Below are 26,400 nucleotides of genomic sequence, written 5' to 3'. Positions count from 1 at the left end.
AATAGTCCATGAAAATAGTTCTCCAGTCCCCTGTAAGAGTTATTCAACCTACCTTAATAAACCCTGTATTTTGAGTGCCTACAATATGCCGAGCACTATGTAACTTTCACATATGTCCCATTTATCCTTTATTAATCTATGATATTTATAGTTATTATTTGTACTTGACACAGAATTTTAAAAAGTCAAGTGACTTGTCCAAGTCTGCTTAATAAGGAACTACAGTAAATGAGGATTAAACTGAGGCCATGAACATGAAGAATTGGAGGGTTGCTGCTCCCTCAAAGGCCCAGGGCTCATCCAGCATGCTGCTCCTTCACTGTGTATTCCACTGTCCAGTAAAAAAAAAAAAGCCGGCTTTGGTTTCCTTAGATGTTTACTCGGCCTCTTGCTTAAGCATTTGTCTTTCCTACTCAATAACAGTGAAAAGAAAAAAAAAAAAAAATTCAGAGCTGGAAACATTTTGTTTCCTACAAAAAGAATATTTTGCAGCCAGCTCTGTGGTTGAAAGTATTTTTCCTGTGGTCTAAGGAAGGGTTGGATCCCATCTCCTCTTGGCCAGTGTCTGAGAACTTAGCCCACAGCTTCCCATCAAGTCAGCACACAATACACTGTTTTGTAAATGAGTGTCTGATGCTGTCGAATGTGTGCAGGAGTGGACAGATAGGCCTGGGTGTGGAAGAATGTGTACATGAGCCTGTGGCCCTTTCAGAGCTGAGAGAATCTGGGAGTGGTTTTCCACATGCTGGACATATCAACATAGCTTTTAAGTTTTCATCACTCACAGGACAACCAAACAAATTCAGATGCTGACAAAGTGAGACAAGAGTGATATGTGAGCCTTGTGTGGATTTGCAAGTAATCACAAAGCCAGGGAATCTGAGATTTTGACCTGTCACATTTCTTTCCGTTTTCAAATGCACAAAACCAAGACATGACATTGAATTTATTAAATGGCAGGGTGGTCTGATGTTAATGCAGAAGATGAGAATTCTGAGCTCTGCCTCCAACTTGGCCACTCTCCAAGTTCCGTATGCTGACCTCTGCCCAGCCTTGATGAGTCACTTCAAAACTACATTTTCTTGTCAAAAAATGTAAATTTATTTTTAAAACATTAAAAATTTTAAAAACTTTGTACTTCCAAGAATAAAAGCTCTCGGTGAAAGATAAATTTTGAATATTGAAGCAGAATTCTTGGATAAGAAATATTGCTAGTACCAGATACCACTTCTTCACTCATAATTTGTCTGGTATTCATAATTTGTATGTTTCGAGTAAGATTTTGCAGTGTGTAGTAGTACCTAGCACTTTTCAACCTTGCCGCCTATAGCCTGACCTTGATGACTCTATTTCTTCACGTTTCTGCCAGCCAGCATGACAGAGTGGGCTCTCCCACTGGCTTCCAGTACAGTTACATGCTGTCCACTTTCCTGTCACACGAGCTGCCTGGCTAAATGTTCCAGCAGTGTCTGGAACAGTGCAAATGCCCAACATGCATTTTTTACTTAAGTGAAATAAACTTCTCCAAAGATGAGATGCTACTATTCTGAAGTAACTTCAGAATTTCCTTGTGGGAAGTCATCTACCTATCTTTCCAATCTGAGATGTTTTTTAGAACTCAAAACATTTTGATTTCCAGGGAGAAAAGTTGTAGTCACTGGATTTGGGGCACCAGGTTAAAGAAAGAAGCAAATCCCAATAGAAAGAATTATGAGCCCTTTATTTGTATATTTTTCGGTAGAAGGTTTTAGGGCAGATTTGAAAAGCTAGTGAATAGAAACTGCACCATAAAGAGTGTCTCATTTTACAGAGACAGGAATCAAGAGGGACTCAGACTGATGACACTGGCCACAGGACTATTCCTACCCCGGGCTGCGGAAACTGGCCCATCCAAGTCAGCTCGTGGGAAAGGGTGACCACAGAGAGATCAGGAATCACCAGTGGGAAAACTGGCATTTGTTCCATTTTGTCACACAGGGCAATAGGGCCGTTCTCACAGCAGGGGCTGGGGCGGGGTGCAGGGAGTGGTGGTGATTTTAGTAAACCAGTCCTGATGATGGAGGAGCATTTCTGCTTTTACCCTTCACAATGAGAAAACAACCCAAATAACAGATCCCTTAGTACTTCGAAATGCCAAGGCTAAATGAGCTGGTGGAACTTTGTGGCTTTGGCTCTTGGCTGACAGGCGTATCCGTGCATTAGGGCCATGGCTTGGCAGTAGACAAAGCGGCTGTGTGGGTCCTCGGGGAGCTCTCTGGCTCTGTGGCTTTCTTTGATATACAGTTGAACTTTGGCTAATTTCTTTTCTCATGGTTTGGTTTATGAACTCCAGAGGTAGGCAGAGGCCCTCATTATGGAACCCAAAGCCAAGAGCAAACTGGATCTACAGGGTGTTTTCCACAGTCATAATCTGCCAGGCAAGAAGACCTGGCCCACAAAGCTAACAGCAAACGGACAAGTTAGGGGTCAAGATGGATGATTTCTCTTCCTACTTTCACACAGCATTACATCTATAAGATTGACCCGATCCTTTAAACTTCCCTTGTTTCAGAAGTGAAGAACTCTTCCTTGGAAAGGATCAGTAAGATTACTAAATTATTGGTTTCCAATGGAGTAGAGCTTAATAACAATAGCAGCTCATATTTATCAAGCACTGACACATTCGCAAGGTACTGAAGAGACACACATGATCACCTCGTCATCGCATTTTTGTAAAGTAAGTCCCGTTATCGCCATTTTATACACTAAGGAACTTGGTCACAAAGAATTGTTAATTTTTTTTTTTTATTCCCCAACTTGGGGCTGATTCTACAAATATATCTCGAAAGTCCTGAATCCTCTGACTTCCTTCAGTCTATAACTCCGAGCCGTAGATAATAAAATAATTGAAATTAACATTCTGAATTGCCAGTCCACCTTAAATTACAGCTGGGCTTTGGCCTTCTTCAAGTTATGTCCTTCTTATCATGGGAAACCTGAAAGTAGAGCTTTCAAAATCATGAACAAGTATACAGAACATAATTGTCTGGATGAACGAGTAGGATCATTCATCCTACCAAACGTATACAACAGAGTGGAAACAAAGGAGATGTTGGGCTCAGAAGGGTTTGCAGAACTGGAGGTAACACTTCTGTTCGAGGGTCAAGACCAAGCCCAAGGGGCTGGGGATTTAGCTCAGCGGCAAAGCGCCTGCCTGGCAAGCGCAAGGTCGTGAGTTCGGTTCCTGGTACCAGAGAAAAACCAAAAAAAGAAAAAGACCAAGCCCAGAGCCTCTACAGGAGCTAAAACATGGGGCCGTAAGCCATGGCTTAGCACCCGAGTGTGGTTATGCAGCTTCTCTCCTACTGTGTTCATTAGAGTCTTTATGCTTTGTACAGCTGTCCTGGCCCCAAGAAATGCTAATAGGGATGTTAAACCCGCCATTTTTGTGCCAAACCCATGTAAAAGCCATATGAACATTTTTATAATATACTAGGAGGTGGGTTTTTGCAATAATGTTGCAAAATGGATGTGATTGCCCTGAATTTACAGATGGAAAAATAGGTCCTGAGAGATTAAGAAACGTCCTAAGGCTAAAACAACTGGTAAATGGTAGGAAAGGGAGTCAAACTCAAGACTCTGAAGTAACTTTGAGCTACTAGGTCGTCATGCTTCATAAACAGCATGGTAGATATCCGGTGTTTTTGTTTGCCCTTGACCTCTTATTCCTTATTTTAATACCTGCTCCATGATTTTCCTGAAAGGAAATAGCCTTATTCAATTTTCAGTCTGTGTTGTCTAGGTAAGACGGATTATACCAACTTGGCTCCATTTATGACCAGGAAAGATCACATTCCCTTTCTTCAAAGATTGGTTTGTAGTAACTGGTTAACTCACTCTAAGCTGATTAAAGTGAACCGAAGATTTGGCTAAACAATCAGGATTGCTAAATTGGTGGAATGTAAGCATGGGCCTTCCGAGTGGGCACCTCTGCCACCGTACGAAGGAAACCCGCTTGAGAGAGACAGCAAAGGCATCCCAGTATAAACCAAAAGCAAGAAGTTCAGAGAAAATTTTCCAGGAGCGAGGCAGGTCATCATCAGAGGCCCTGGATCCAGCTGTACCTGGGGTCAGTCACCCATGAACATCTCAGAGATGAAAGCCAATAGGTTCCCTTGTTGCTTAGTCTCAGATGTATCTCTGTAACTTGAAACAGAAAAAAAATGCTAAATAAGACACACGTTAGATGCTCTTGGTTGTGTACAGATGTGAAGCCAGAACATTCTGATAATGAGAACCATGATCATTAAACTGATGTTCTTATCCTCCCATTAGGGAGAGGCAAAGTCTGCCTTTTTCTAGATTACTTTGTTGCCTTTTCTTTCTCCTTATACCTTTGCTCTTCCTCTTCCTAGTTTCTTTTTGGCCTTCTCCTTATTCACCTCCACCACAGGCAGAAAGAGGCATCAAACAGCTTTGTTGGCTTGTAAGTTTCTTTGAAAAGGTTCAGGTAAAGACTAAGTTTAAAATATCAATTCAAGACCAATTAAAGGATCATTTGGAGTTTTCTGTTAGCCCCTCTATTCACAGTGTCTTTGCTACATATTAAACTTGGGGAAGCTCCTTAAAGTCATTGCTTGCACTACGAAAATACAGCCGTTTGTGGGTTAGTCTCAGTCATTAATGGTGGGCTGTAAAGTATTCTTTCCAGTTCAAAAGTGGCATCAAACAAGTAAGGTGAGATTAGTAATCATTTTGGAAATGTGGTCATATAGCAAGCTGATACTTATTAAACATCTGTGTGGAATCTGCAGGATTCTGGGCAAAGCAAAGATGAATTAAACATAATTTTCAAAATCCAGCCAGATCGGTAGGTCTCCGAATCATTGATCATCATGTAGTGTGATGGGCAAGGGGATGATAAAAACTTGTAATGACTGCATAGGAAGGGACCAGGCAGGACGAATGCCAGTCACTGGGGAAGGGGTGTTGGTGCTGGTGCCTCCCACACACAATGCAGCAGGCAGTAACCCCTTCAGTGCTGGATCACGTTACACAGTCCTGGGGCTGGAGCAGCCATGGGGCATTTGGAGGGCTTTGGGGCAGCTACTCTTGGCCAAACGGCATGGTAGTTTCAGTGTTTATACAACAGAAACAGCCGACCTGCTACAGTCAGGCTGAGGAAGAGCCTGGCAATTGCTCTGTTAGCAGCACCTCTTCACAGTGTGCAGGGAGGCAGCAGGTCCTGCCTGAGAAGGAGAGAGAAGGTGCAGCATAGCTGAACTTTTCCGCTGGGCTGGAACAGAATTCACTCACCATGGAGTGAAGAGTCCAAGGTACTCTGATGTATTCACTCAGCAAGGTTGTATTCGGGAATAATCAAAAGGGGGAGAGGGAGAGGTGAGACCAGAGCACCCAGGCAGACCATATGAGAAGGATGTGCTGAAGGGAGGGAAAGGTAGATACCTGGGAGCCATGGGTGGCCTTCACCAGGTTACAATGTGGTAATCCATTACTGAGCACTTTGGGTTTCCACAAAGTGTCACCGAAAAAGATGGTGAAAATTAAAATCTTTTTAAAAAATGTATTACCTCAAAGGACATATTGCCCTTAATCCCCCTCAAAACACTCTCCCTGACTTCAGACACATCTATCCCATGTTTTTGCCGCTTTCTGAAACAGTTCTGGAAGTTTCCTTTTGTGAGGGTTTTAAGTGTACGGTCACGGCGCCTCGGTGTCCTGTATCAATTCAGAACGTTTGCCTTTCTCTCGCGGTCACTTTGACTTTGAGGAAGAGCCAGAAGTTGCCCGGTGTCAGATCTGATTACTGAAGCGGATGAGGACACACGCAAGTGTTTTCACGACCCTGCCTTTCAGTTGACTGCTCCTCAGCAGCAGGGTTCACCCTAATGTTTAATCACATCTTCTGAAGGCACTGGAAAGGACTTCCAGAACTGTCTCAGAAAGTGGCAAGAGTGGTGGGCCACATGTGTTGAAGCAAGGAGGAGTATTTTAGGAGGGATTAATACCAATGTGTCTTTTACTATAATAAATTTTTAAAATTTATACGTTCACCATATACGTCGATCACCCCTTACACAGGGTTCTTGCTTTGTCTGAAAAAGAGGAAATTTACTTTCTTAACATTATTTGGATATATGATCCATCTGCTCTGCCAGGACACATCTCTTTTAACACACACACACACACACACACACACACACTTTAAATTTTGTTTTATTGGTATCTATTTGTAGTACCTATTGATTACATGCACTGTGGGACGTAGGTTACATGTATATAAAATATCTTAATTCTGCTTATTGCCCTTCCTCTCCTTTCCCTCCCGCAACCCTCCACCTCATGATCTCTTTTACCAAAGGTCTATCTTTGTTTCCTATTGCGTATCTTTTCTTTTGCTCTCTAAATTATTTGTATTTTAGAAAGCTAAAAGGCATTTAAGCCACTAAAGCCCTGGACTGCTGCTCACCCTAAACAAGGAGCTATGAAGCAAGTGTTTCTTAAAGCATGTGTCATCTTCTGGATTCCCAAAGCCTTCTGGGTTACCTCAAACTGGGCCTTTCAGCTCCTTATGGGCAGGGACCTCAGCAAATTCATTTTTGTTTTCCCAAATGCGTAGCTCAGGACCTGGGACATAGGAGGGACTCAATAAACATTTGTTGAATGAATATAACATAAAATAAGTCATTCAGTTCTAAGTAGTCATTGCTTACTTAGCATTGCTTATACTTCTTGTAAATATGGTTTTATATAATTGCAAAGTGTGCCTGCCCTTTTTAGGTCTTGTATTTTCATTCTGGCATAAGAGCCTTCCATGGCGCTCAGCTACAGGCTGTGCCTATTCAACAGAAATGCTCTAGCGAGAGCACGTTGCACATCACAGCAAGACTGCTGACCGAAAACGGCAGAGCACTCACACTCTCCTTAACTTGACTTTCTCTACCTGTATAAGCAGAGGATGTTTTTCGTTGATTTATTCTGAAATGGAAAGCAAAAAGCAACCCTTGCGAGTTGTGGAGGGAAATCAAGCAATGTAGGTTAATACAGAACAGGATGGAAAGTCTGCCAGAGATATGTAATCTTCTACACTTTTTCTCTACATATAGGAAAATGTACATGTTATATGACCTGCCTATAAAATAACTTATACATCACAGGCTATTTCTCCATGGATATATAGGTACTAACTCCTTTTCAAAGCAACATAGTGTTTCATGGTACAGAAGTGCCGAAATATTGTCAAGAAGATGATAACATTAAAATGAATGAGATTTTGTGTTCCTTAAACTATATCAGGAAAACTTGAAGTATTTTAATTATTAAAAACAATAAGTGCCAAGCGTGGTGGCACACACCTGTAATCCCAGCACTCAGGAGGCTGAGGCAGGAGGATCGTTGCAAGTTAGAGGCCAGCCAGGATTACAAAGTAAGCTCAAAGCCAGCCTGAACTGCATAGTGAGACCCCGTCTCAAAAAGATAAAAATAAATAAATAAATAAATACAACAAAAAATTGATCCAAATAAGGGAAACAGAAATGTAGTTTTACTTCAAAAATAACTAATTCTGGCCCGGTACGGTGGTGCACGTAGTTCCAGCAGTCAGGCAGCTGAGGCAGGAGGATCCTCATGAGTTCGAGGCCAGCCTGGACCACATAGTGAATTCAAGGCCAGCCTGTGCTAGATAGTAAGACCCTATCTCAAAACAGAAAACAAGAAAGAAAAGAAAAACTAATTCTGTTGGGCGTGGTGGCACATTCCTACAGTCCCATCACTCTGGGAACCTCAGGCAAGAGGATCCCAAATTCAGGCCAGCCTGGACCACTGAATGACTTAGCAAGACCTTGTCTCAAAATGAAAATAAAACAAAATAAACTAAAACAAGGCTGGAGATGTACCTCAGTATAAAAGCACTTGGTTCGGTCCCCAGTACTACCTGCACCCCCATAGCTAATGCATACTGTAGCTATGCCTTGCTTCCTTATTAACCTGGCCTAGCAGCCTTTCTACCTGGGACTCAAAAGAACATAGCAGACATTTTACAAAGACTCCATAAGCGGTGTTCTGTACTGGTCTGGCCTGAGTGGATCTTTAGTTTTTGTTGTTGTTGTTGTTGTTTTCCGGTACCAGGAATTAAACTCAAGACCTTGCGATTACCAGGCAGGCGCTCTGCCGCTGAGCTAAATCCCCAACCCCACGGATCTTTAAATATAGTTACTGTTTTAAGTATATTTCACTTGAGCCCACATTAATTGGCCTCTCTCTTATGATCAGGTTTTAAAGGGAGAAATGAGACTGGGGATAGAACTCAACAGTAGAGCAGTTGCTTGCTACGCAAGAGGCTGTGAATTTGAACCCCAGCACTGAAAACAAACAAACAAGAAGTGGAAATTGAAGGAGGCTATGGCCCCAAAACCTGCCCCAGGTCACCAAATCAAATCAAGCTCAGAACAATGAGGTACCTTAAGGCCCCTCCCCCAAATTGTCCCCAAGCTCACACCCCCTTGTCATTTGATCCATGCTGACCCGCTCCCCTGGGATGAATCTGCCGGCCCCTGGATAGGAATTCACGGTGTCCTTGGGTTAGATAGCTCTAATTCATCCTTCTTCCTTGTATTGGAAGAACTGCCTGAGCACTGAAGAAAGCTCATGTGGGCTTTCTTGTCCTGGAGATAAAAGCTCTGTCCCGTAGTAATTAGGCAGAGCTCTGGTTTACTTCTGACACCTGATTAACTCCTTGGGAAGGCAGGTAAATTCTGAGAGTTGTTATTTAAGGTGGCTATGCTTGGAGAACAAAAGGGAGACTTTCCACATTGTTGTGCCTCCAAGGTTGCTGTGAGCCGTTCCAGAGGCAGTTGCCTGCCTGGGAGCAGACTGGAGAAGAGGAGTGACAGGCTACAGCTTCTGTTACAAAAGCCCCACAAGAGCTTAGGCCTTTGTACGAGCAGCTCTTCTGGACTTGCCTCCAGTCCCGCCTCTGAAGGGCCCTGGGGAGACTGGCCCACATTCTGTTCTATAGTTTCCATCATAAAGATTTTCCCTCTCTCAGAGTCACAGAGAAGGGACTGGTTTGCTATATTTCTCATAAACCTTTGTGATACAGGAAAATAAAGACTCCCAACCTGAACGATGTCTGGGATGAGTTCGTGTTCTCTAAAACTGAAGAATGAATTTTAGGAACAATGGAGGTTAAGAGCAGAATATATTTATTGAGGGAAAGAAAGCTTCTGTCCGAGAGAGGGACAGAAGGGGGCCCGAGTGGGTTGCCAAGGACCTTGCCCCTCCCAGGGACTTTATAGAGCAAAACCCTGAGGTGAGGCGGGTCTAAGATAGGGAGAAAATGGGAATTACAAGGTGGGCATGAGGTGGGACAAAACTATGGTCGGCCAGTAAGGTTGCAAGTGTAGTTGTTCAGGTAAAATTGAGTAAACTGGAATCAAATGGGGAAGCCAGTCGCATAGCAAGCGGACATGAACGCGGAACAGGGGCTTTTCCTGTAGGGGGTTGCGCTAGTGACTCTGGCTTTTTGAAGGTGGTTGCTACCTATTTAGAATATCAATCCCTGATGTTCACACCTAGGGAGGTCTGTGGGTGCGTTTGTTTAGTCCTTTTGTCTTGAGGTCTGGCGCACAGGTATCTTATCTTGTCTCTCATATTGGCTCCTTTGAGGACCTGGCCCTGTCTGACTGCCTATGATATTTTTATCTAACTCAGCTGCCTATAACATTTGTATTGCTTGACTTGTTTATAGTGGATATGTGTTATGTATATAAGCAGAACACATAAAGTCATAGTCATGGTACAAGGAAGGCAAAGAGAGGTCAAAGCAATCCCTGGGACTGGCAGAGTCCTGTGATAGTCAGGTCAACAGTAACGCAAAAGAGGCTTGTGAGATTATGATACTGTAAAAGGCTCCTAGGATTCTAAGCAAGACCATTCCTAACATGGTGACGAAATAGGAAGACTCCTTCACCCTTCTTTGGTGGCTCAGTGCCAGGCTTTTCTACACTCCACAAAAGGCCCTGTCCAGACTTTCCAGCCCAGGGAACCTCTTATATTGGACAGTTATGACTTCTTTGATGGTTGATATTCGTCTGAATTCTCAACCTTGAGGCTCCATGTTCCAGGTAAAAAGAACTACTGACACATTCTAGAAAATATTCTCTACCTGGTAGTATACGTGTGTTTGCTGAACAGGTAGACGGCATAAAGCTCAGTTTAGTCCAAATGTATGAGAATTTCTGACACGTCAGTGGGAGAAGGGAGAGGTTGACTAGGGACCTTCTGGAACCTTTAAAATTATATCTCGTGAGTACCTTCCGAGTGGGCGCACTGGTTCTCAGGCTTCTATAGATAAAAGTTGTAGGCATGGGCAGCCTGTCACTCCCCGTATTCATCAGGAGACTTGTTTGACCTGTGCCAGTTTCCTCATTGGTAAAATGGGGATAATATTTACCTAATAAGGCTGATATGAAGATTACATGCCTTGAGATAGTGTTTGGCACCCAGGAAGATCTTAATTAATAAATGTTAGCTCTTATCACTATTGTTATCCAAAGTCTGCCAGGAGTTATAATATTTGAAGTAGATCTTCAGATGGAAATCTGGTTGATTCCCAGAGAGCTAAGATAGTTTTTAAAATTCTTTACATATTCAACCTGGTTGCTGTCAAACTTTTCTAACCAAAGTCTTTCTGAAGTTTCTGTCACACAGCTCCCCATTTGTTGAATTACTTCAGTCTATATGCTAATTTCTGCAAGTTAAAGATAACTTAATTTTCCAACAATACTTCATAAATGAGTCACTTTGTGTTTATATGTAGTGTAATACTTGGATTCGTTCACGTTAAAAATACAAAATTCTAAGCTGACACATTTCCATTATGCACTGACAGCCCTGGAGCTATTGCATGAAGTTCCAGCTCCCCTCCATCGTACTGAACATGTTACAAAGACTAGTTCAAAGTGGATTGAATTTGAGCTCTGAAAAAAAGGATGAGAAGGGTAATCTACTTTCTTACTGTTACAATTTTCAACTCATCTGAAATTCTGTCTGATGTTTCTTTTTGTCCTTTCCCTTTCTTCAATGAAAGAAGACTTTGGAGAAGTAGTAAGAATGCTGCGGTAATCAGAACTAATTTGGCCATCCTCTGAAGAAAGAACATGTTGATTTCTCACATTGGTTCCTCCACCCATCAGAACAGGGCCAGGGATGTGGTACATTTCACAAACTAGTCCCACTTGACCAGCTGCTTTTGGATGTGTCAAGCCCAGATTTCAACCTCTTTACATAGAACATGTTGCCTTCCTTGAAACAGTTCCTGTGAGACTAAAGAAAATCCCGTGTGGCCTGAACATGATGTAAGAGGGATGTGTGCTTGAGATTTCAAGACACACCCTCTGAGTTCCTGGCATCTCTTTACCATAATAATAACACAACCACAGACTTCCTTGTGTGACCTTCACGGCCACATCTGTCTTGAGTTGACTGTGTTTTCTAGCAAGCCTGGACAGGAAAATCCAACTCTCCTTCCTATGGATCTATGGACAGTGCTAGAAGTCAGGCCTGCCAAACCCAGTGTCCAGAGAGCTCAGCATTTACAGTTGGACAGAGCTCCTGTGGTCTTTCTGGACCATATTTTACCCCTGATATAAGGTAAAGGAAGGGAATGGGTCTCTATCACTTGAAATAGTGTGTTATAGTGTTTGATTGCTTTAATTGGACCTGAAGTGAACTTTCTAAATTCAGATCACAATAAAACCAGTTCATACTTGTTAGTAAGTTGAAGTTCATGATACTTACGTTAACTTTTTATTTTAAAAACTTAAAAGTAAAGCTTACTAATTTTCCTACATTTTTATTCCTATATGATTCCCCTACCATAGTGAAAAGAAATCAGCATTTCTTAGATTTCTATAGAACACCATGTTTTTCATTATTTCTTTCACCTTATTAATCCTCACAACTAGGCTATATGAGGTCAGCATTATCGTTAATCTCAGAGATGAGAGAAGTAAGAATTGGAAAGGTTACAGCACCCAAATTAAGGGGATATTACTCAAAACTAAATAGTTTTAAGTTAAAATGTTAATATCAATGCTAAGAGCCAATAAGGCAATAACTAAAAATTATAGCAAAACTAAACAAGGAAAAAATGAAAATCATATTCCAGAAAAATAATATAAATAAGACAGTAATAGAAAAAACAGAAGAGAAACAATATAGCAGACAAACAAAACAAATAGCAAAATGACTGCCCATATACCCTATATTACCAGTAATTACATTAAATGTAAATGGATTAAACACTCTGATCAAAGGCAGAGATTGGCACAATGGTTAAAAAGAAGCCATGATTCAACTGTATGCTGTCCATAGGAGACATAGTTTACAGTCAAAGAAACTAATAGGAAAAAAAAGACAAATCAAAATATATTATGTACAGGTACAAATTCCCTATGATGAATGTGATCATTGTATATACCTAAAGTATACCAATAAACTTAATTAATTTTTTTAAAAAGATACTCATAGCTTGAAAGCAAAAAAGATGCTCAAATATACATCATATAAACAATAAATAAGAACTGGAATAGTTATATAAATATCACACAAGACAGACTTTAAGACAAAACGTGTTACTGGAAAATACAGGATATTTTATAATGATGAAAAGCTCACTCTGTTAGGAAGACCTAACTATTATAAATATATTTCTGGCGCTGGGGATTTAGCTCAGCGGCAAAAGCGCCTGCCTGGCAAGCGCAAGGTCGTGAGTTCGGTTCCCGGTACCGGAGAAAAACCAAAACCAAAAAAAAAAAAACAAAAAAACAAAATAAATATATTTCTGTGTAATAACTAACCCCCCAAAAAAAGATATATGAACCAAAAACTAGCAAAACTGGAGAAATAGATATTATCAGTATTGGTTGGAAATTTTAACACCACACTTTCAATAATGAATAAAACAACTAGATAGAAATTTGACAAGAATTAGAAGAGTTGAACAACACTATGACCTAATAGACTTCTACAGAGCACCCCACCCAACAACAGCATAGATACATTCTTATCAAATGTACATAGAGTATCCTCTAGCACAAACTATAGATTGGACTATAAAATGAGCCTCAGTATATTTTAAAGAATTGAAATCAGACAAATTTCTCTAATCACATTGGAATAAAATTAATAATAAGAGATGAACATTTGGAGAATTCTAATGTGTACAACTTTTAAAATACACACAGGCACACTGCTCAATAAGCAATAGGCTTAAGAATAAACCACAAAAGAAATTAGAAAATACTTTGAGAAAATTAAATAAAATATAGCATTCCAAAATGTATATAGTATAAAGTGGCATTTAAAGGGAAATTTATAGCTCTAATGCCTATGTTAAAAATAATTTTATTACATATAAATTACATCTCATTAAAACTGGTACTCATATTGAAAGAATCAGTAACCCATATTTTTGACTGTTGAGTTTGCACACTACCATATATGTGTATTCACTAAATTCTGTCTGATTCTAATACAGTTTAAGAAGAATCACTAATTCTTTGAAACCACATGCAACATTCACTGAAAAAAAATCCAACATTTTTAAGCCTTTGAAAAAAATCTTAAGCTTATCATTAGTTATGCTCACGCTAAGTATTTAAGGGAAAATATACTAATGTTTGCAGTTTGCTTTGAAATGCACAAGAACCAAAGAAAGATGGGTAGATGGATGAACAGAGTTTATAAACTTATGAGTTTACAAGTATTCATTATAAAATTTTCTCAACCTTGTTTTATGTTTGAAATTTTTTTATGATAAAATGTTGGGGAAAAACAATTAACTGCAAATATCTCACTGACCTGGAACTACATATTATTCTCCTATAATTTATTAAAGTACTATCCTACTGATCTGAAAAAAAATCAATAAATTATTTAAGAATGAAGCTCTTTTCTAGGCAGTAGCTTTACATAGTTTTGGAACTTGACACATAATAGATAAACATTTTGAAAAGAGTCACCAGAGAGGTGTTATGAAAAAACATGATGACAGTCTATGAAGGAATAAGTTTTTCCACCTCAGATATAAACTTTCTAGAAGATTCTTCCAAGGGTATAGAATTATATTTAATTAGGGATTCAGACCAGCTTACTCTCTGACCCCTAATTGCTATAGGAAAAGTGAAGTTGGCCATATATAAATAAATCACTAAATTTATGCCTGCTCAAATACATTTCATTTTTCCAACCTGCGTTTCCAGCACTATATTACTTCTACAGATTTTACTCCCCCATGTGAGGAAGGCAGTTCACATGCCATTAAAAAGTCATTGCTCGCTCTACCCCAAGCCTGTGGAGCTGTGGTGTTGAGGTGGCCGTGTTGCATGCAGAGTGATTTTCCAAGTGATGAAGTAGATTCTAATCAGCATCATAGCCAGATATGCGCTGGGAGCTGGACCCCTGCCACTTTTCCCTCCAGCTCTCTTAACAGTGACTAGGGAATTCCTGTGAGGATCGTTGGGTACATTGCAAGCCTCCCTGATATCACGGCCTCCTGCCAGTCACAGATCTTCCTGTCTGGAGCATTTCCGGCCCTTCTGTCCCTGGGTATGGGGAGTTCAGCTCAACCTGGGGAAGGGACAGAAGACTTGAGGTTATCAAAAGCCTGTTGAATTATCTGATGCAAGATGAACTGGCTTGTTTGCCTCCCTGGCTCTCTTCCTGGGCTTGCAAGCAGCTGAGAAAACAACCTTTTTCTAAGTCTTGGACAAGAAGGAAAAACCCTGGCATGATGGAGTTTTGTCGCAGACACTTGGCATAACTAGAGGAAAGGTTTGTTTAATTTAGCAATGGGTTTTATTAGCCAAGGACTCCAGTTGAAGTGAGATAATAGGGTCCCTGTTGAAAACATTACAGAGTCAGTGGGACTCACTCTCACTTCTCAGAAAGCTTTTCGTGTGCCAATGAAGCTATCAGACACATTCAACAAGGACATCATCACTACATTCATTGAGAACCAATCTTGCAGATCACAGGGAGATGGAAGCAAGACTGAACTAGAACTAGCCAGACAAGTTGTGGATGGGCACAAGGTCATATTTCCAAGCGATCTCTTTCAGTTATTTCTCACCATAGTGTTCTTGGCGAAACATACTACATTGTCACCTTAGAGCAGAAACCAGGATAAAAAGAAAGCTAGTCCAACCACCTAGCCCTACAGGAAGAAATTCTGCTTACCTTTTTCCTCTGGCAGCTCGTTTCACTCCTCCCTTCACCCTCAAGCCATGTGAGCTTTGGGATAGTGGGCGGGAATGGGAAGCAAACAGAAGAGAGGAAGGATTCATCACCAGTGTTAAAGGAAGCCTTCCTGCCACAGAAATTGGGGAACAGAAAGTGGAAGAACCAGAATCGGTGCCAGCTTGCCCTTGGTGTATGGCTGCCTATTTAAGTCCGCATTCGCAAGCCACAGAAGCAAAACTCACTGTTTCCTAAGGCTGGGCTCCACTGCAGGAACTCACAGAGTCTGCCAGGACCAGAGCGCTGCAAAAGCAGCCTCCAGAATAGCCTGTACCCAAGGAGAAGGGTTGGGCTGGGGTGACCCAGATGAGGCTCCACCTTACTTTAAAAAGAGGACACAGGCAGTATCCCTCGAAGGTGTCACCATTTTGGAGAAAGGTTCGGGTTCCTGTGCCTAGCTCTTTCTGTCCTGTGACTCCTTGTCCACTTTCTGAGATTCACAGAAGTGGGACAGGCCAGGAAAAACATGTGATGCTATAGCAAGCTGGAACCAAAGACTTGACTTTGGGCTCTGCCCAAGCTGAAAATCTTGGCAGAGATTCACTGGATAGCCTGCTCTTTTCTGTGGCATCTTATGAATCCCCTAATTTGAAGGAAAAGACATCACAGTTAAGTCCTCAAAGTGGTTACGAATCTGTAGGACTTTGTGGATGCCCAGTTTGTGTGTTTATTCACTCATTCTTGCATTTCATAGATGAGTTTCTGTTATATATGTAGCACTAAACTGCAAGTGTGGGACCAGGAACGGCAACAATGATTCCATGAGGTCTGCCTTCAAATAGATGACAGTGAATCCAGGTAATAGTAACTGCAAAGCAAGGATGGAAGCAGTATCATTATTAGAGAAAAACAGGTAAAACACGATGGGATTAGAAAGTTGGCACTAGGCTGGAGAAATTGGTGTAAATTTCTGGAAGACAGGACCAAATTGGCATTTGTATGAGGTGTAAAGAGTAGTAAGCTTTGGACATTCAGGGGTAAAAGGAAAAAGGAAGATGACCAATGTGGAAGCCATGAGTAGCTCTTTGTTTTGTTTCATGCAATACCCACTCTGCAGTGGCAGGCGCAGGTTGCCCTTACTTGCTGTTACAGATTCTCCTCATCTAATGGATAGATCTGTAAGTGTGAAACTGGGGCCTGCCCTCGTGGTAGTTATAAGTTAGGACTAGAGAACCAAGTAGCCGAGTTGGAATCTAGCTTAGCATTCATAAGCTACCTACTTCAAAAGGCTCTCACAAAGGTTAATGCATGTTTGTTGTTGCTCTCCTCCTCATTACTGCTGTAGAACCCTGGAACACTCCTCCACCCACTCCCCTCTTCCCACTGCACTTTCCACCACTACAGACCATTCTTCCGCCTTAAGAGTCTTATGTAAAAATACGGATACCTGATAAGGACAACACTGGAAGGTTGAAACCAGCTGTCCCTTTAGGGCTAGAGAGAATTAGTTGACAACTTATTTGCTGAGAGCAAAATTAATACTGTAGGGGAGAGACACAGGAGGAGAAGAGGGTGAACAGGGACTTCCACCTTTTATTTAGAGCACCTAAGTCTTTGTACTTTCATCTCCTATAAATTGCATGACACCTCCACAGGGCAACATAGAGAGAAAATGAACAGTGAGAAACAATCCTGCCAGTCACAACTGCAAAGTACAGACAGGGAGCGGCTGAGATCAAAGACGATGCCTGCAATCTTGATCTCACGAAGAATTCAGAAGATGCAACTGAGCAATAAACTGAGACACAAGTAGATGGCCCTCTTTTTTTTGGAGGGGGTCAGAGCTGGACAGGGTCTTGCTGTGCAGTTCAAGCTGGCCTTGAGCTCACTTTGTAGCACAGGCTGGTTTTGAACTCCCAACGATCCTCCTGCCTCAGCCTCCCAAGTGCTGGGATTCCCAGCGTGTGCCACCACGCCCTGCTGGCCCTCTTTCCATGAGTGCAAATTCACACAGGGTAAATTGAACCACCTATCCCAGAGTAGATGCTGAATAAACTGTAGTCGATGGATGGATTTGAATGCTCAAAAAATGAAGGGCATATGGTAGAATGTCAAAGTACACAAAAGCCCTAAGGCTTCTCTGGGCTTTCTTCCACCATCAAATGTCAGCTTCATAGGGACAGGGACTTTACTGTTTTGTCCCCTGTGTTGCCTGTACCTGGAGCAGCCTAATTCAAGGGAAAGAACCCAGTGGATATCTATGGACTGAGTGAGTGCATGGATGAATGGACAGTATAAACAATGGAAATTCCTTCCAGAGGGACTATGGGATTTGGGACCCAGCACCTACTGTGTGTCAGGTCTACCTTACTTGTTCCTCAAGGGAATTTAAAGATACCAGTGACTGCTTTCCTTGAACGAGTAGGTGAAGAAAGGAGAAAGGATAGATGCTAAAGTGCAGTTAAAGTTGAGCTGGTCTAGTAGGAAGGAAACATTCAAGAGAAAATAACGAGGCTGTGTGAGGTAGGTGGGATTTACAGCTCACAATACATACCTGCCTCACGGAGCTCCAGGCTGCCTAATCCGCCTGTGTCTGCCCTCATTCTTTCTCAATCATATGTTCCTCTGCATCTTCAGTGAGTTCCAGAGCCAGCTCCACACATTGCACACAGGACTGAACGGGATTAAAGTTTTTCACGGAGGACCTGGAATTTTATTAGGCCCTGAAGCCTCCCTGCAGGGCATTACGTATCAGAGAAGATGGAGTGACACTGGACGGCAGTCCAAGTCACACAAATTAGAACACCCCAAATTTATAGCACAGTTGAACATCTGAAACAGAATAGCTTAGTCACCTCCTGGAGTCGGCGGGCAGGGGATGCTTTAGAATAGAACGGTGTATGCTTTGAATGGCCAGAAGCACAGGACCTAAAGTATTGATTCATATCTAAAAAGAAACGGAATCCCTGTGTATTCGCAAAGGTACATAATAACCAGCATTTCCCCCACCTCAGATCCACTGGGCTAAGAGGATAACTTACGCCTTCCCTAACTAGTATGCAGCACTACAGAATTTCAAGGTCAGAAAACTCATATTGAATGCAGCATGTACCTTTGCCCCAGCCCCCTTCCACCATCTTTGCATTGCAGTGCACGGTCATGGTTTGCTTTACCTATCAGAGCACCTTGTTGATTCTCCTTTGCTTGCTTTCCTGCTTGTCAGTTTCCCTTTTTGACTTTGGATGCCAATCAAAACACACTGCAGCAGGTGTGTTTCACCAAGCCAAGGGGAGAACAGTCCAGAGGAGCAGCCCCTCCTGTGTCCCAGATACTGTGCTTTCATTGATACGACCTGAGACCACACTAGATTTTTGAGAATCACATTTCACAGCTGGCTCATTGAACTATAGTGAATCACACTCCTAATCCATTTTCTGAATGCTAAATCTCATCTCCTGTATTCTATAAGCGATAGTTGTCCTCTGTTCTCAAGGACAAGACCTTACATTTATTTCATCCCAGCAGATATGTAGAATTTGTTCTCATATTTTAACCAAATTGGGATTTGTTTTGCTACCATGGTTATCTGCTCTTTTTTTTTTTTTTTTTCCGACTGGGAATGGAACTCACGAACTTGCGCTCGCCAGGCAGACGCTTGTGCCACTGAGCTATACTCCCGGCTAGCATGGTTATCTGATATATGAAGTTTTCTACATTTCTTATCTTCTGTTGCCTTCCTATCAGTTCAGAATCCTACCAGTTAGTTTAGTTACATGATAGTACATATATAATTACCCGACATACCATGTTTATTTATCTTGTTTATTATCTTTTTCCTCCTTTTGGAATGTGAGCTTTATTAGAGCAGCAGTTTTGTTGATTCTGTTTCCTGCTGGGTTCCCTGTTTGTTGTATGAATGTGATTGAAAACGTTCTCATCCAGTCAGCAAAAATGTTGAACGTGTCAGGACAAAGGCTGAACCCTGTATCTTCCACCAGAGGTTGCTCCCCCTCGCAGATTTTCAGATCTTATGGTCACTTAAAAACCCACCTAATAATGTAAGAATCCAGCACAACTTGCTTTCACTTTATCCGGCAGACTATCAAGAGAGTTTGTCACATTTTTGCTAAAATCAGATAGTTCACGTTGGTGATAACTCTCTGATCTATCAATCTGGAAGCTCTTTCCCAAGAAAGGAAATGGAATTCATCTGACACAATGTATCACTTCCTCTTTTTAGCTGCACACAAATCATCCTTTAGATGACTCATGTTGAATACTGCTCCAGAAAGACACAGCATTAGTGGGTGACTTATCCAAACCTTTTGCTTATCTGCAGGGAGGTCCCTCCAGGTTTGAGAGCCCCATGGCTGGGCTTCAGGCCTTGTTCCCAGGGAGGCATTGGATGACAGGTAATACCCCACAGCTGGGAGGTTTGGGCACAGAGGCCGTTGTTCCCACAAATACTGGAATATCACACCTTTCTTGTCTGGGTCCCCACTTCTGCAGCCTATAAAATAAAAATGGTGAGATAATTTTCAAGAATATACTGTGTACTTCGTTGACTACTGTTTATATCCTTTTGGTTTCGTGTGTGGTTGCTACATATAGACAATAACAGTCTGTGATTTGGGGTATATTTGATTTCTTGTATACTGTTTGATCTAAAGAATTTATATATCACTAATCTATTCTCCTCTTCCCATTCTTTCTGACAATTTGTTTTTTAGGCCCTTATCGTGTCAGCACTGAATTATTGCAATGGCCTCCTTGCTCGCTCTGGGTGTCTCATCTCCTGCTTTTCTATCTTAGACTCTTTGATCAGGCTACTCAAAATGTAATCTGTGGACCCCAGCATCAGGTTCTTTTGAGAGCTCATCAGAAATACAGACTCTCAGGCCCCATCCAAAACCTACTGGGTGAGAATCTGCGGGTCAGCAGGACCCATAGGGAATTCATACCCGCATTAAAGTTTGAGAAGTGCTGTCCTTTCTTCTGCCATGCCATTTCTCTACTAAGAAGCATGCCTAAATTTCACATGAATCATCCCCAAACTGTCTCAGAAAATGATTCACCTTCATTTTTAGATGAGATTTTTTTTACATGAAAGTGCAATGCCCACTTATACCTTCTACTCATTGATTCTGAGAATAATGAACAAGTTTATCAGACAAATTTAGAGCAGTTTGCTGGGTGTGGTGGCTCACGCCTGTAATCCCAGCACTCGGGAGGCTGAGGCAGGAGGATTGTTGCAGTCCATGGCCAGCCTGGGCTACAAAGTGAGCTCAAGGCCGGCCTGAACTGCATAGCAAGACCCTGTCTCAAAAAGACAAAAAAAAATTTAGAGCAGTTTAAGAAAACGACCATCTGGTAAAAGTAAAGTATACTATGTTTTGCTAAGTAAGAGTTACAGGGAACTTGGAAACATATTATGCACTTACCATGTACTTGACACAGCAATGAGCATTTCACATGCTTAATTTCATCCTCACTATACTCTTAATTAGGCACATGTTTAACCCTCACTTTACAAGTGCAGAAACTAGGATTCAAAAAGTTTAGTTTGTCCAAAATCAGTTATAGTTGAGACTGTACCACGGTAACAAAGACATCTGAAATGCACCGTTTGAGATGAGTGTCCTCAGGGGACAGGTGACCTGATTGGGAAGCCCTGATCCTCTCTGAGGTCATCCAGCTCTCTTCTTCCGTGTTTCATCACCACCAGGATGTTTGTCGTCTGCGCCTGTGTGGTTGGAACTTGGTCTTGCCCTTGGGAAGCGGGGAAGGGGAGGTGAAGGACACCTGCACTCTTATGGAAACATACTCTGGAAATTCTGCCTGTCCGCCGTACTCACATTCTGTTAATCAGAGCTGGCACTTGGCCACACCTCGTTGTAAAAGAGAGGAGAGATGTGAGAGCTTGGGCAGTTACTCACTAAAAGGAAGAAGAGAAAGAGCTGGTGGGAGGAACTGTGGTGGCAGAGACACCAGCCGACCAGTGGAAGAGCTAGACTCAAACCCCAGGACTAAAACCTGGGATCTTCTCACCGCATTATTCCGCCACTTCTCATAACTGACAGTAAATGCTCATTAAATTGAGCGAGAATGAACTATTATGTGTAGTCTTTTTGTTATTTGTAAGTATTTCTTCCTTCTTCCTTGCTTCCCTGGTTACCTTTGTGGTTCTGTGCCAAACTATCACTGCTTTTGGTGATGCTATTTTTATTTGTAAAGCACAAAGATGACATTCATCTTTCTTCAGTAGACATAGTATAATAAAAGAATCCTCCAATTCTGAGAGAATCTGTGGGACCTTCTGATGTGTGATAATAGGTGAATGATTCTGATATTTGAAATAACCAAATGACCATCTCCTTTAAAAAGGTATAATATTTGTCTTGGGAGAATGTCGTTGCTCCAAACACCTTCTCCATTTCGTGTTGGCTAGTGTATGGGTCAGCTCTTACTGCAGTAATGCTTTATAACATCACCATTGAAAGCAGACATATTTAATTCTCATGGATATGTGTAGCAGAAAATGCCCACCCCAGCAAGTATACTTCAGTTGCCCAGGTGATAGTTCCTATTACAGTTCCAGTTGCTTCTGTCTCTTAGAAACAGCTGGTCACTGTGATGCATACCGTAAAACCAATCAAAGACAGCCAAGTGCTCTGCCTCTGTATCCCCACCCGCTGCAATCTCATAAAAAACCTCTCTCCCTGGGCCTTTGAGGCCTGAAATTTTGAGGAACAGTTGATTCCTAGTCAGTGCCCACCAACATTAAATAAATCTGCCTCCAAATCCTGAGTGTCGTTCCGGTGTTTCTGCTTTCTATTGCATAGGGACCTCCTAGGGGACAACTATTTAAGTTGGGCTTGGCTGGCCAGCTCTGATCTTACTCTCCTTCTAGTAGACTAGCTTGGACAGTGGCAGAAGCCTAAGAGAACCAATGGAAATACTTGAGGATTCCTGAGGCTTAGGCTGGGAATCAGCACAAATTATTAGCTAGCCAAGGCAAGTCACATGGCCTACCCCATCATCCACTCCAAGGAAAGTGTGCTACACCTTAAGTAAGAAAAAATAAAAACCCACCAGAAAGGTTGTAAACACAGACTTGCTGAGGGTTTGGTGTCAATAAAACAATGTATTATTGCTTTGCCTCTAGCACATTATTTTGAATATTTGCAGTGATGGTGAATATTTTACGGATAGCTTTGAAATTTTTTGAAGAGCTAAGTTTATAAGTAAAATCAAAGAATCAGGCTAGGTTTCCCTTTGAGCAACAAAATGGCTAATTATGTTGCATAAATAATGTCTCTGAAAGAACTGGATGACAGATATGGCACCTGGTGACAGAATATGTGTGATACTTGTCCTTCCAAGGTGACAACTTTGAAATGATAACACACATTTGAACATTTCTTTGAAAATATGTTTTTAGTAAGCCTTATAACCTGTAGTCATATGTTACCACCTGTCCCGCTGGAAGGGCAGCGATGGAGGCTTGCGCCTCATCATTTGTCTCACTCTGGAATGTTATGCTTTATGTGCAGATTCTCATTGCCAAGTCCCCCCTGGCTCCCGTCACCTCATTTGTCTATACCATCGAGGCAGAAGGCCTGGTTCTTCAAGGTAAGATCCTTACGGTAAGCCGTGCCTTTAAGTTGATATGCGCCGTGCTGCCCATTGCTGGTGTAGCTCCCACTGTGGTCATTTTAGAAGCTATTTCAGGACAGAAGGGCCAAGAAGAATCAGCCAGTGATATTGCCCTGGTAGGGTCAAGAGATTGGCATCTCTGGCAAGAATGTGACCCATTAGAGGTGTGGTAGAGGGAGAACTGTAGGACTTCATAGCAGAGCGGGACAACCCAAAAATGAGCGTCAAAACAAGAAAGCTAGGAATTGCTGCCGCTGGTCTTCTTCATGAGTTCTGCATGCGACCCAGCTGGGCAGGTGGCCTCTTAACACCAGGGCAAGGAGCCTCTCGCTTCCCAAGCTGCAGCCCGTCCTGGTTGGCTGCCTGTGAGTCACTGCTGTGTCACGGCTCCAAGAGCTCCATTTCTCAGGCTTCCCTGTGCCTTCTCCATTTCCATTCTCAGTGTTCAAGTCCCAACAGACCCTTATGCTGGCGTATTCCCTGCTTGCTGACCTGCCCCTGTGACAGGGCATGGGACTTAGAAGGAGCTGAGATACCCCAAGGCCGCAGCCTGGAACTCACCGACCTGCAGTGGGGGCTGATTCCTGGATGCTGGATACTCTGGTGATTAGGAAAGGCACCTGATCCCAGATCTTTCCAGAAAACATGAAGGGAGAAATTAGAACACCATTAAGCGAAGAGTCAGCCCCTGAGATTGGATATGCAACACTGCTTTGTAAATTAAGAAGTGCTCAGGATACACATCTGTCTGTTCTCCAGTGTCAGGCAGGCAGCCTCACCTACCAGATGCGTAGGTAAATACTGACCTGAGTCACAGAAGAGCGGCAGAGTGATACCTCAGTTCACAAACACTTCTGTTTGCAAACAGTTCATTTCTCAAACAAAAGCATTCAACAAAATTTTGCTTCCTTTCACAAACTCCACATCAGGTGACAAACACAGCCATCTTCCCCAAAATCATAAAGTAAATTAAGTTCAGGAACAGAGGTGCCACTGTACTGCCACTGCTGTCTGCGGGAGGAGTGTCTGCCTTCCAGGGTTTTGTAAGTTGGAGGCTTTCTCCAGATTTATGAAACAGGGCAGTCCTTGCACCATTCCTGTGGAAACACATGGCATTGCAAAGATGGAGCGGCATTCTGCGAGGCAGGCTGGCAAGCGGGCTGCAGCCCTTCCTTCCCTTCCTCTTCTAAAATGCCCGCTTGCTAATGGACTCTCAAAGCAGCATGTTTGTTTGGTACAGCTGAGCTCCACAGCAGGGACTCTAGGGGGCCACAGAAATTTGGGGTAAGAAGTACTGACCTTTGGCTCTTAGCCTTTGACTTACGCTATCCAAGTTCCTTGGTAAATATTTTTTTTTTACAATTGCAAATATTGTTTTCTGACAAAGAAGCAGAGATTTTAAGACCAGATTAAGCACAGCAAACAGCAGGCCCCTTTGTTACATACACTTTAAGGGTGTATAACTAATAAGCAATCAGAAAGCTCAGTTTTATTTACCCAGCGCACAGTGTGGCTTTGAGCTCTTCATTTTTAGAGGCGGTCTTAAAAGATTAGAAGTCTAGTAAATAGCAAATGTAGATGAAGTTTTCAAGCAATTCTATGGAAAAGTGCAAAATAAATTCAAGAGGAAAAGAATCAGTTCTGCCCAGTGGGCTCGTGTTGAAAGCCTTGCTAGAATGTTTTGTACCTTGATAACTAGCATTTCTAAACGTGGTCAAACAGGGATAACTTTGGCCATATTTGTGTGAACAAGAATCTCTGGGCTACATCCCTGATATTCATTGCTAACATCGTGATTTTGGCAGGGAAGATGAAATTGTTTAGAGAAAATAGAAACTGGAAATAGAATGCACGATAGAGGTTTTTTTTAAAAAAAAAAAAAAAACTGCAAGGAAGGACTAATAGAGAAAGTTGAAAAACAGAGGAGAAAATAATTTACTAAAGAAAACTGACCGGGAGCAATGTGTCCAGGAAAGAAAAACTTCAGGAAAATCTCTTATGATCCAAGTTCCCCGAGCTGTATATAAAAATGGCTGGGAATCCTTGGAACCTCACCTGGCTATTTTCTAAGTTGTTTTCCTGTCCTGCTTCCTCAAGTACGCTTCCTTCTGTGAGGCCCAGAGGCAGGGGGACCTTTCTGCTGTCAGCAGCAGCACCACTGCATTGCAGACCCGTCAGCACGGCCTGCATCCTTGTTATGTGCTCCGCGGATTCTGGGGAGGAAACAGGAGTTTTGCTGACCAGGAAAATGAGGGCCCCCTTTTGTTGAAGAGAACCTTTGCGTTTCAGTTCCAGCTTTGCTGTGATCTTGAGAAAATCTCTGGAGCCCTCATTTTGTCTGCTCGAAAATGAACGTGCTGATTTAAGGCTTGGAAAACTGCACTGCAACCCACCAATGGGTCATGAAATCAAATTGATGAGTCACAACCAGCATTTAGGAAGAAAGGGAGGGAGGGAAGAAGGGAGAATAGAACAGTTCTGATTATGTCATGAAATACTTACAAAATTGTGTGTACGTGATTTTGTAGGGATGTGTATATGTGTGCACACTGAGACCTCGTCTGCGGGGAGGGCAGCGATGGTTTTTTCGTACTTGGATTGCAGTAACTTGCTTGGGTGTGCTCTTGTCACATCAGTTTATCCAATTCTCCTGGGAGGTGATGCACTTATCGTTTACCTACCTCAGCGTGCGTGTACCCTGCTGTCACATAAAGGCTTATTTTTCCCTGTTCTTACCAGATGACTGAGCTGAAACACACCTATATAATTCCCAGGTTTAAACCAAAGAAGCCCTTGCTCCCTGAGTGGTAAACTTGGCAAGGTAACAGCAGTCAAGGCCAAGCAGTGTTCCTGCTGTGAGGGGTTTCTGGGGCACGACAGCTCCAGGTCGCTGTGGAAATCGGCAGCCCACATATGAGCAGCACACAGACTGGGGTGTGTGCGCGGGGGGGTGCATCGTGAGGCCCAGTGCTCCCACCTTAGAGAAATCAGCAGCCACTTATGGCGTGACATCAGGCTCCGATGGAGCCAGGCTGGAGCGGTGGGAAAGAACACGGGCTATCCTGGGGGCGGGGCCGGGTCAGTGAGTGAACGTGGGAATGGTCCTCAATGCCTTTTATCCCTCGGCAAGCCCCGCGACTCCTCCTAGCCCTCCGACCAGGAGGTTTTCTAATACCTGAAGCTCCCAGAGGGCACAAACAGAGGGAGGGAATAGAAAGTGAGGGCAAAATGCGATTGACCAGCTCCACAGGCCATTCCCCTCGCCAGTTCTCAAGGATTAGGATGCTGAGAACAGACAGCAACTGGAGGCTGACACCCTTCCCTGCCCTTTGTTCACTGGGATAGGAGGGACAATGGTGCGGCAGGCTGGAGAGACCCGGGCTGGTGAGAGATTTCTCAGGCCATTCTTTTAAACACTTGAAGGAGCTGGACCGTGCTATTGTTGTAGTAAAACAGAAAGCAGAACTATTCTCCTTTTGCAAGAAAAAAAGAAAAAAGGAAAGA

General features: G+C 42.5%; 1 protein-coding gene and 1 long non-coding RNA gene across 18 annotated transcripts in view; one reads left to right on the top strand and one right to left on the bottom strand.

Annotated features, from left to right (window-relative positions):
- Rad51b (RAD51 paralog B) overlaps positions 1-26,400 on the top strand; it is a 701,675-nt gene that overhangs the window by 532,954 nt on the left and 142,321 nt on the right. For 12 of the 17 annotated variants that reach the window (XR_001236791.1, XR_001236790.1, XR_001236788.1 and 9 more), the window contains exon 10: positions 22,794-22,872. Coding sequence is in view for 9 of the 17 variants with exons in the window: in XM_013521910.1 (XP_013377364.1) it covers positions 22,794-22,872 (79 nt within the window). In the remaining 8 variants the exon portion in view is untranslated. Of the gene's footprint in view, positions 1-19,579; positions 19,653-22,793; positions 22,887-26,400 lie in introns of all 17 variants that reach the window. The other 5 variants (XM_013521908.1, XM_005399051.2, XM_005399052.2 and 2 more) reach the window with 2 other exon arrangements.
- On the bottom strand, positions 12,891-15,471 carry LOC106150152. Its single transcript, XR_001236792.1, has 2 exons — positions 15,241-15,471; positions 12,891-14,631 (listed from the first exon to the last, which is right to left on the bottom strand). It is a non-coding gene; the product is annotated as an uncharacterized LOC106150152 (long non-coding RNA).

Source organism: Chinchilla lanigera, unplaced genomic scaffold, assembly GCF_000276665.1.
Source record: "Chinchilla lanigera isolate Chin_1 unplaced genomic scaffold, ChiLan1.0 scaffold00065, whole genome shotgun sequence".
NCBI lineage: Eukaryota > Metazoa > Chordata > Mammalia > Rodentia > Chinchillidae > Chinchilla > Chinchilla lanigera.
The sequence above is the reverse complement of the archived record's forward strand: the minus strand, read 5'-3'. Positions and strand labels throughout refer to the sequence as shown.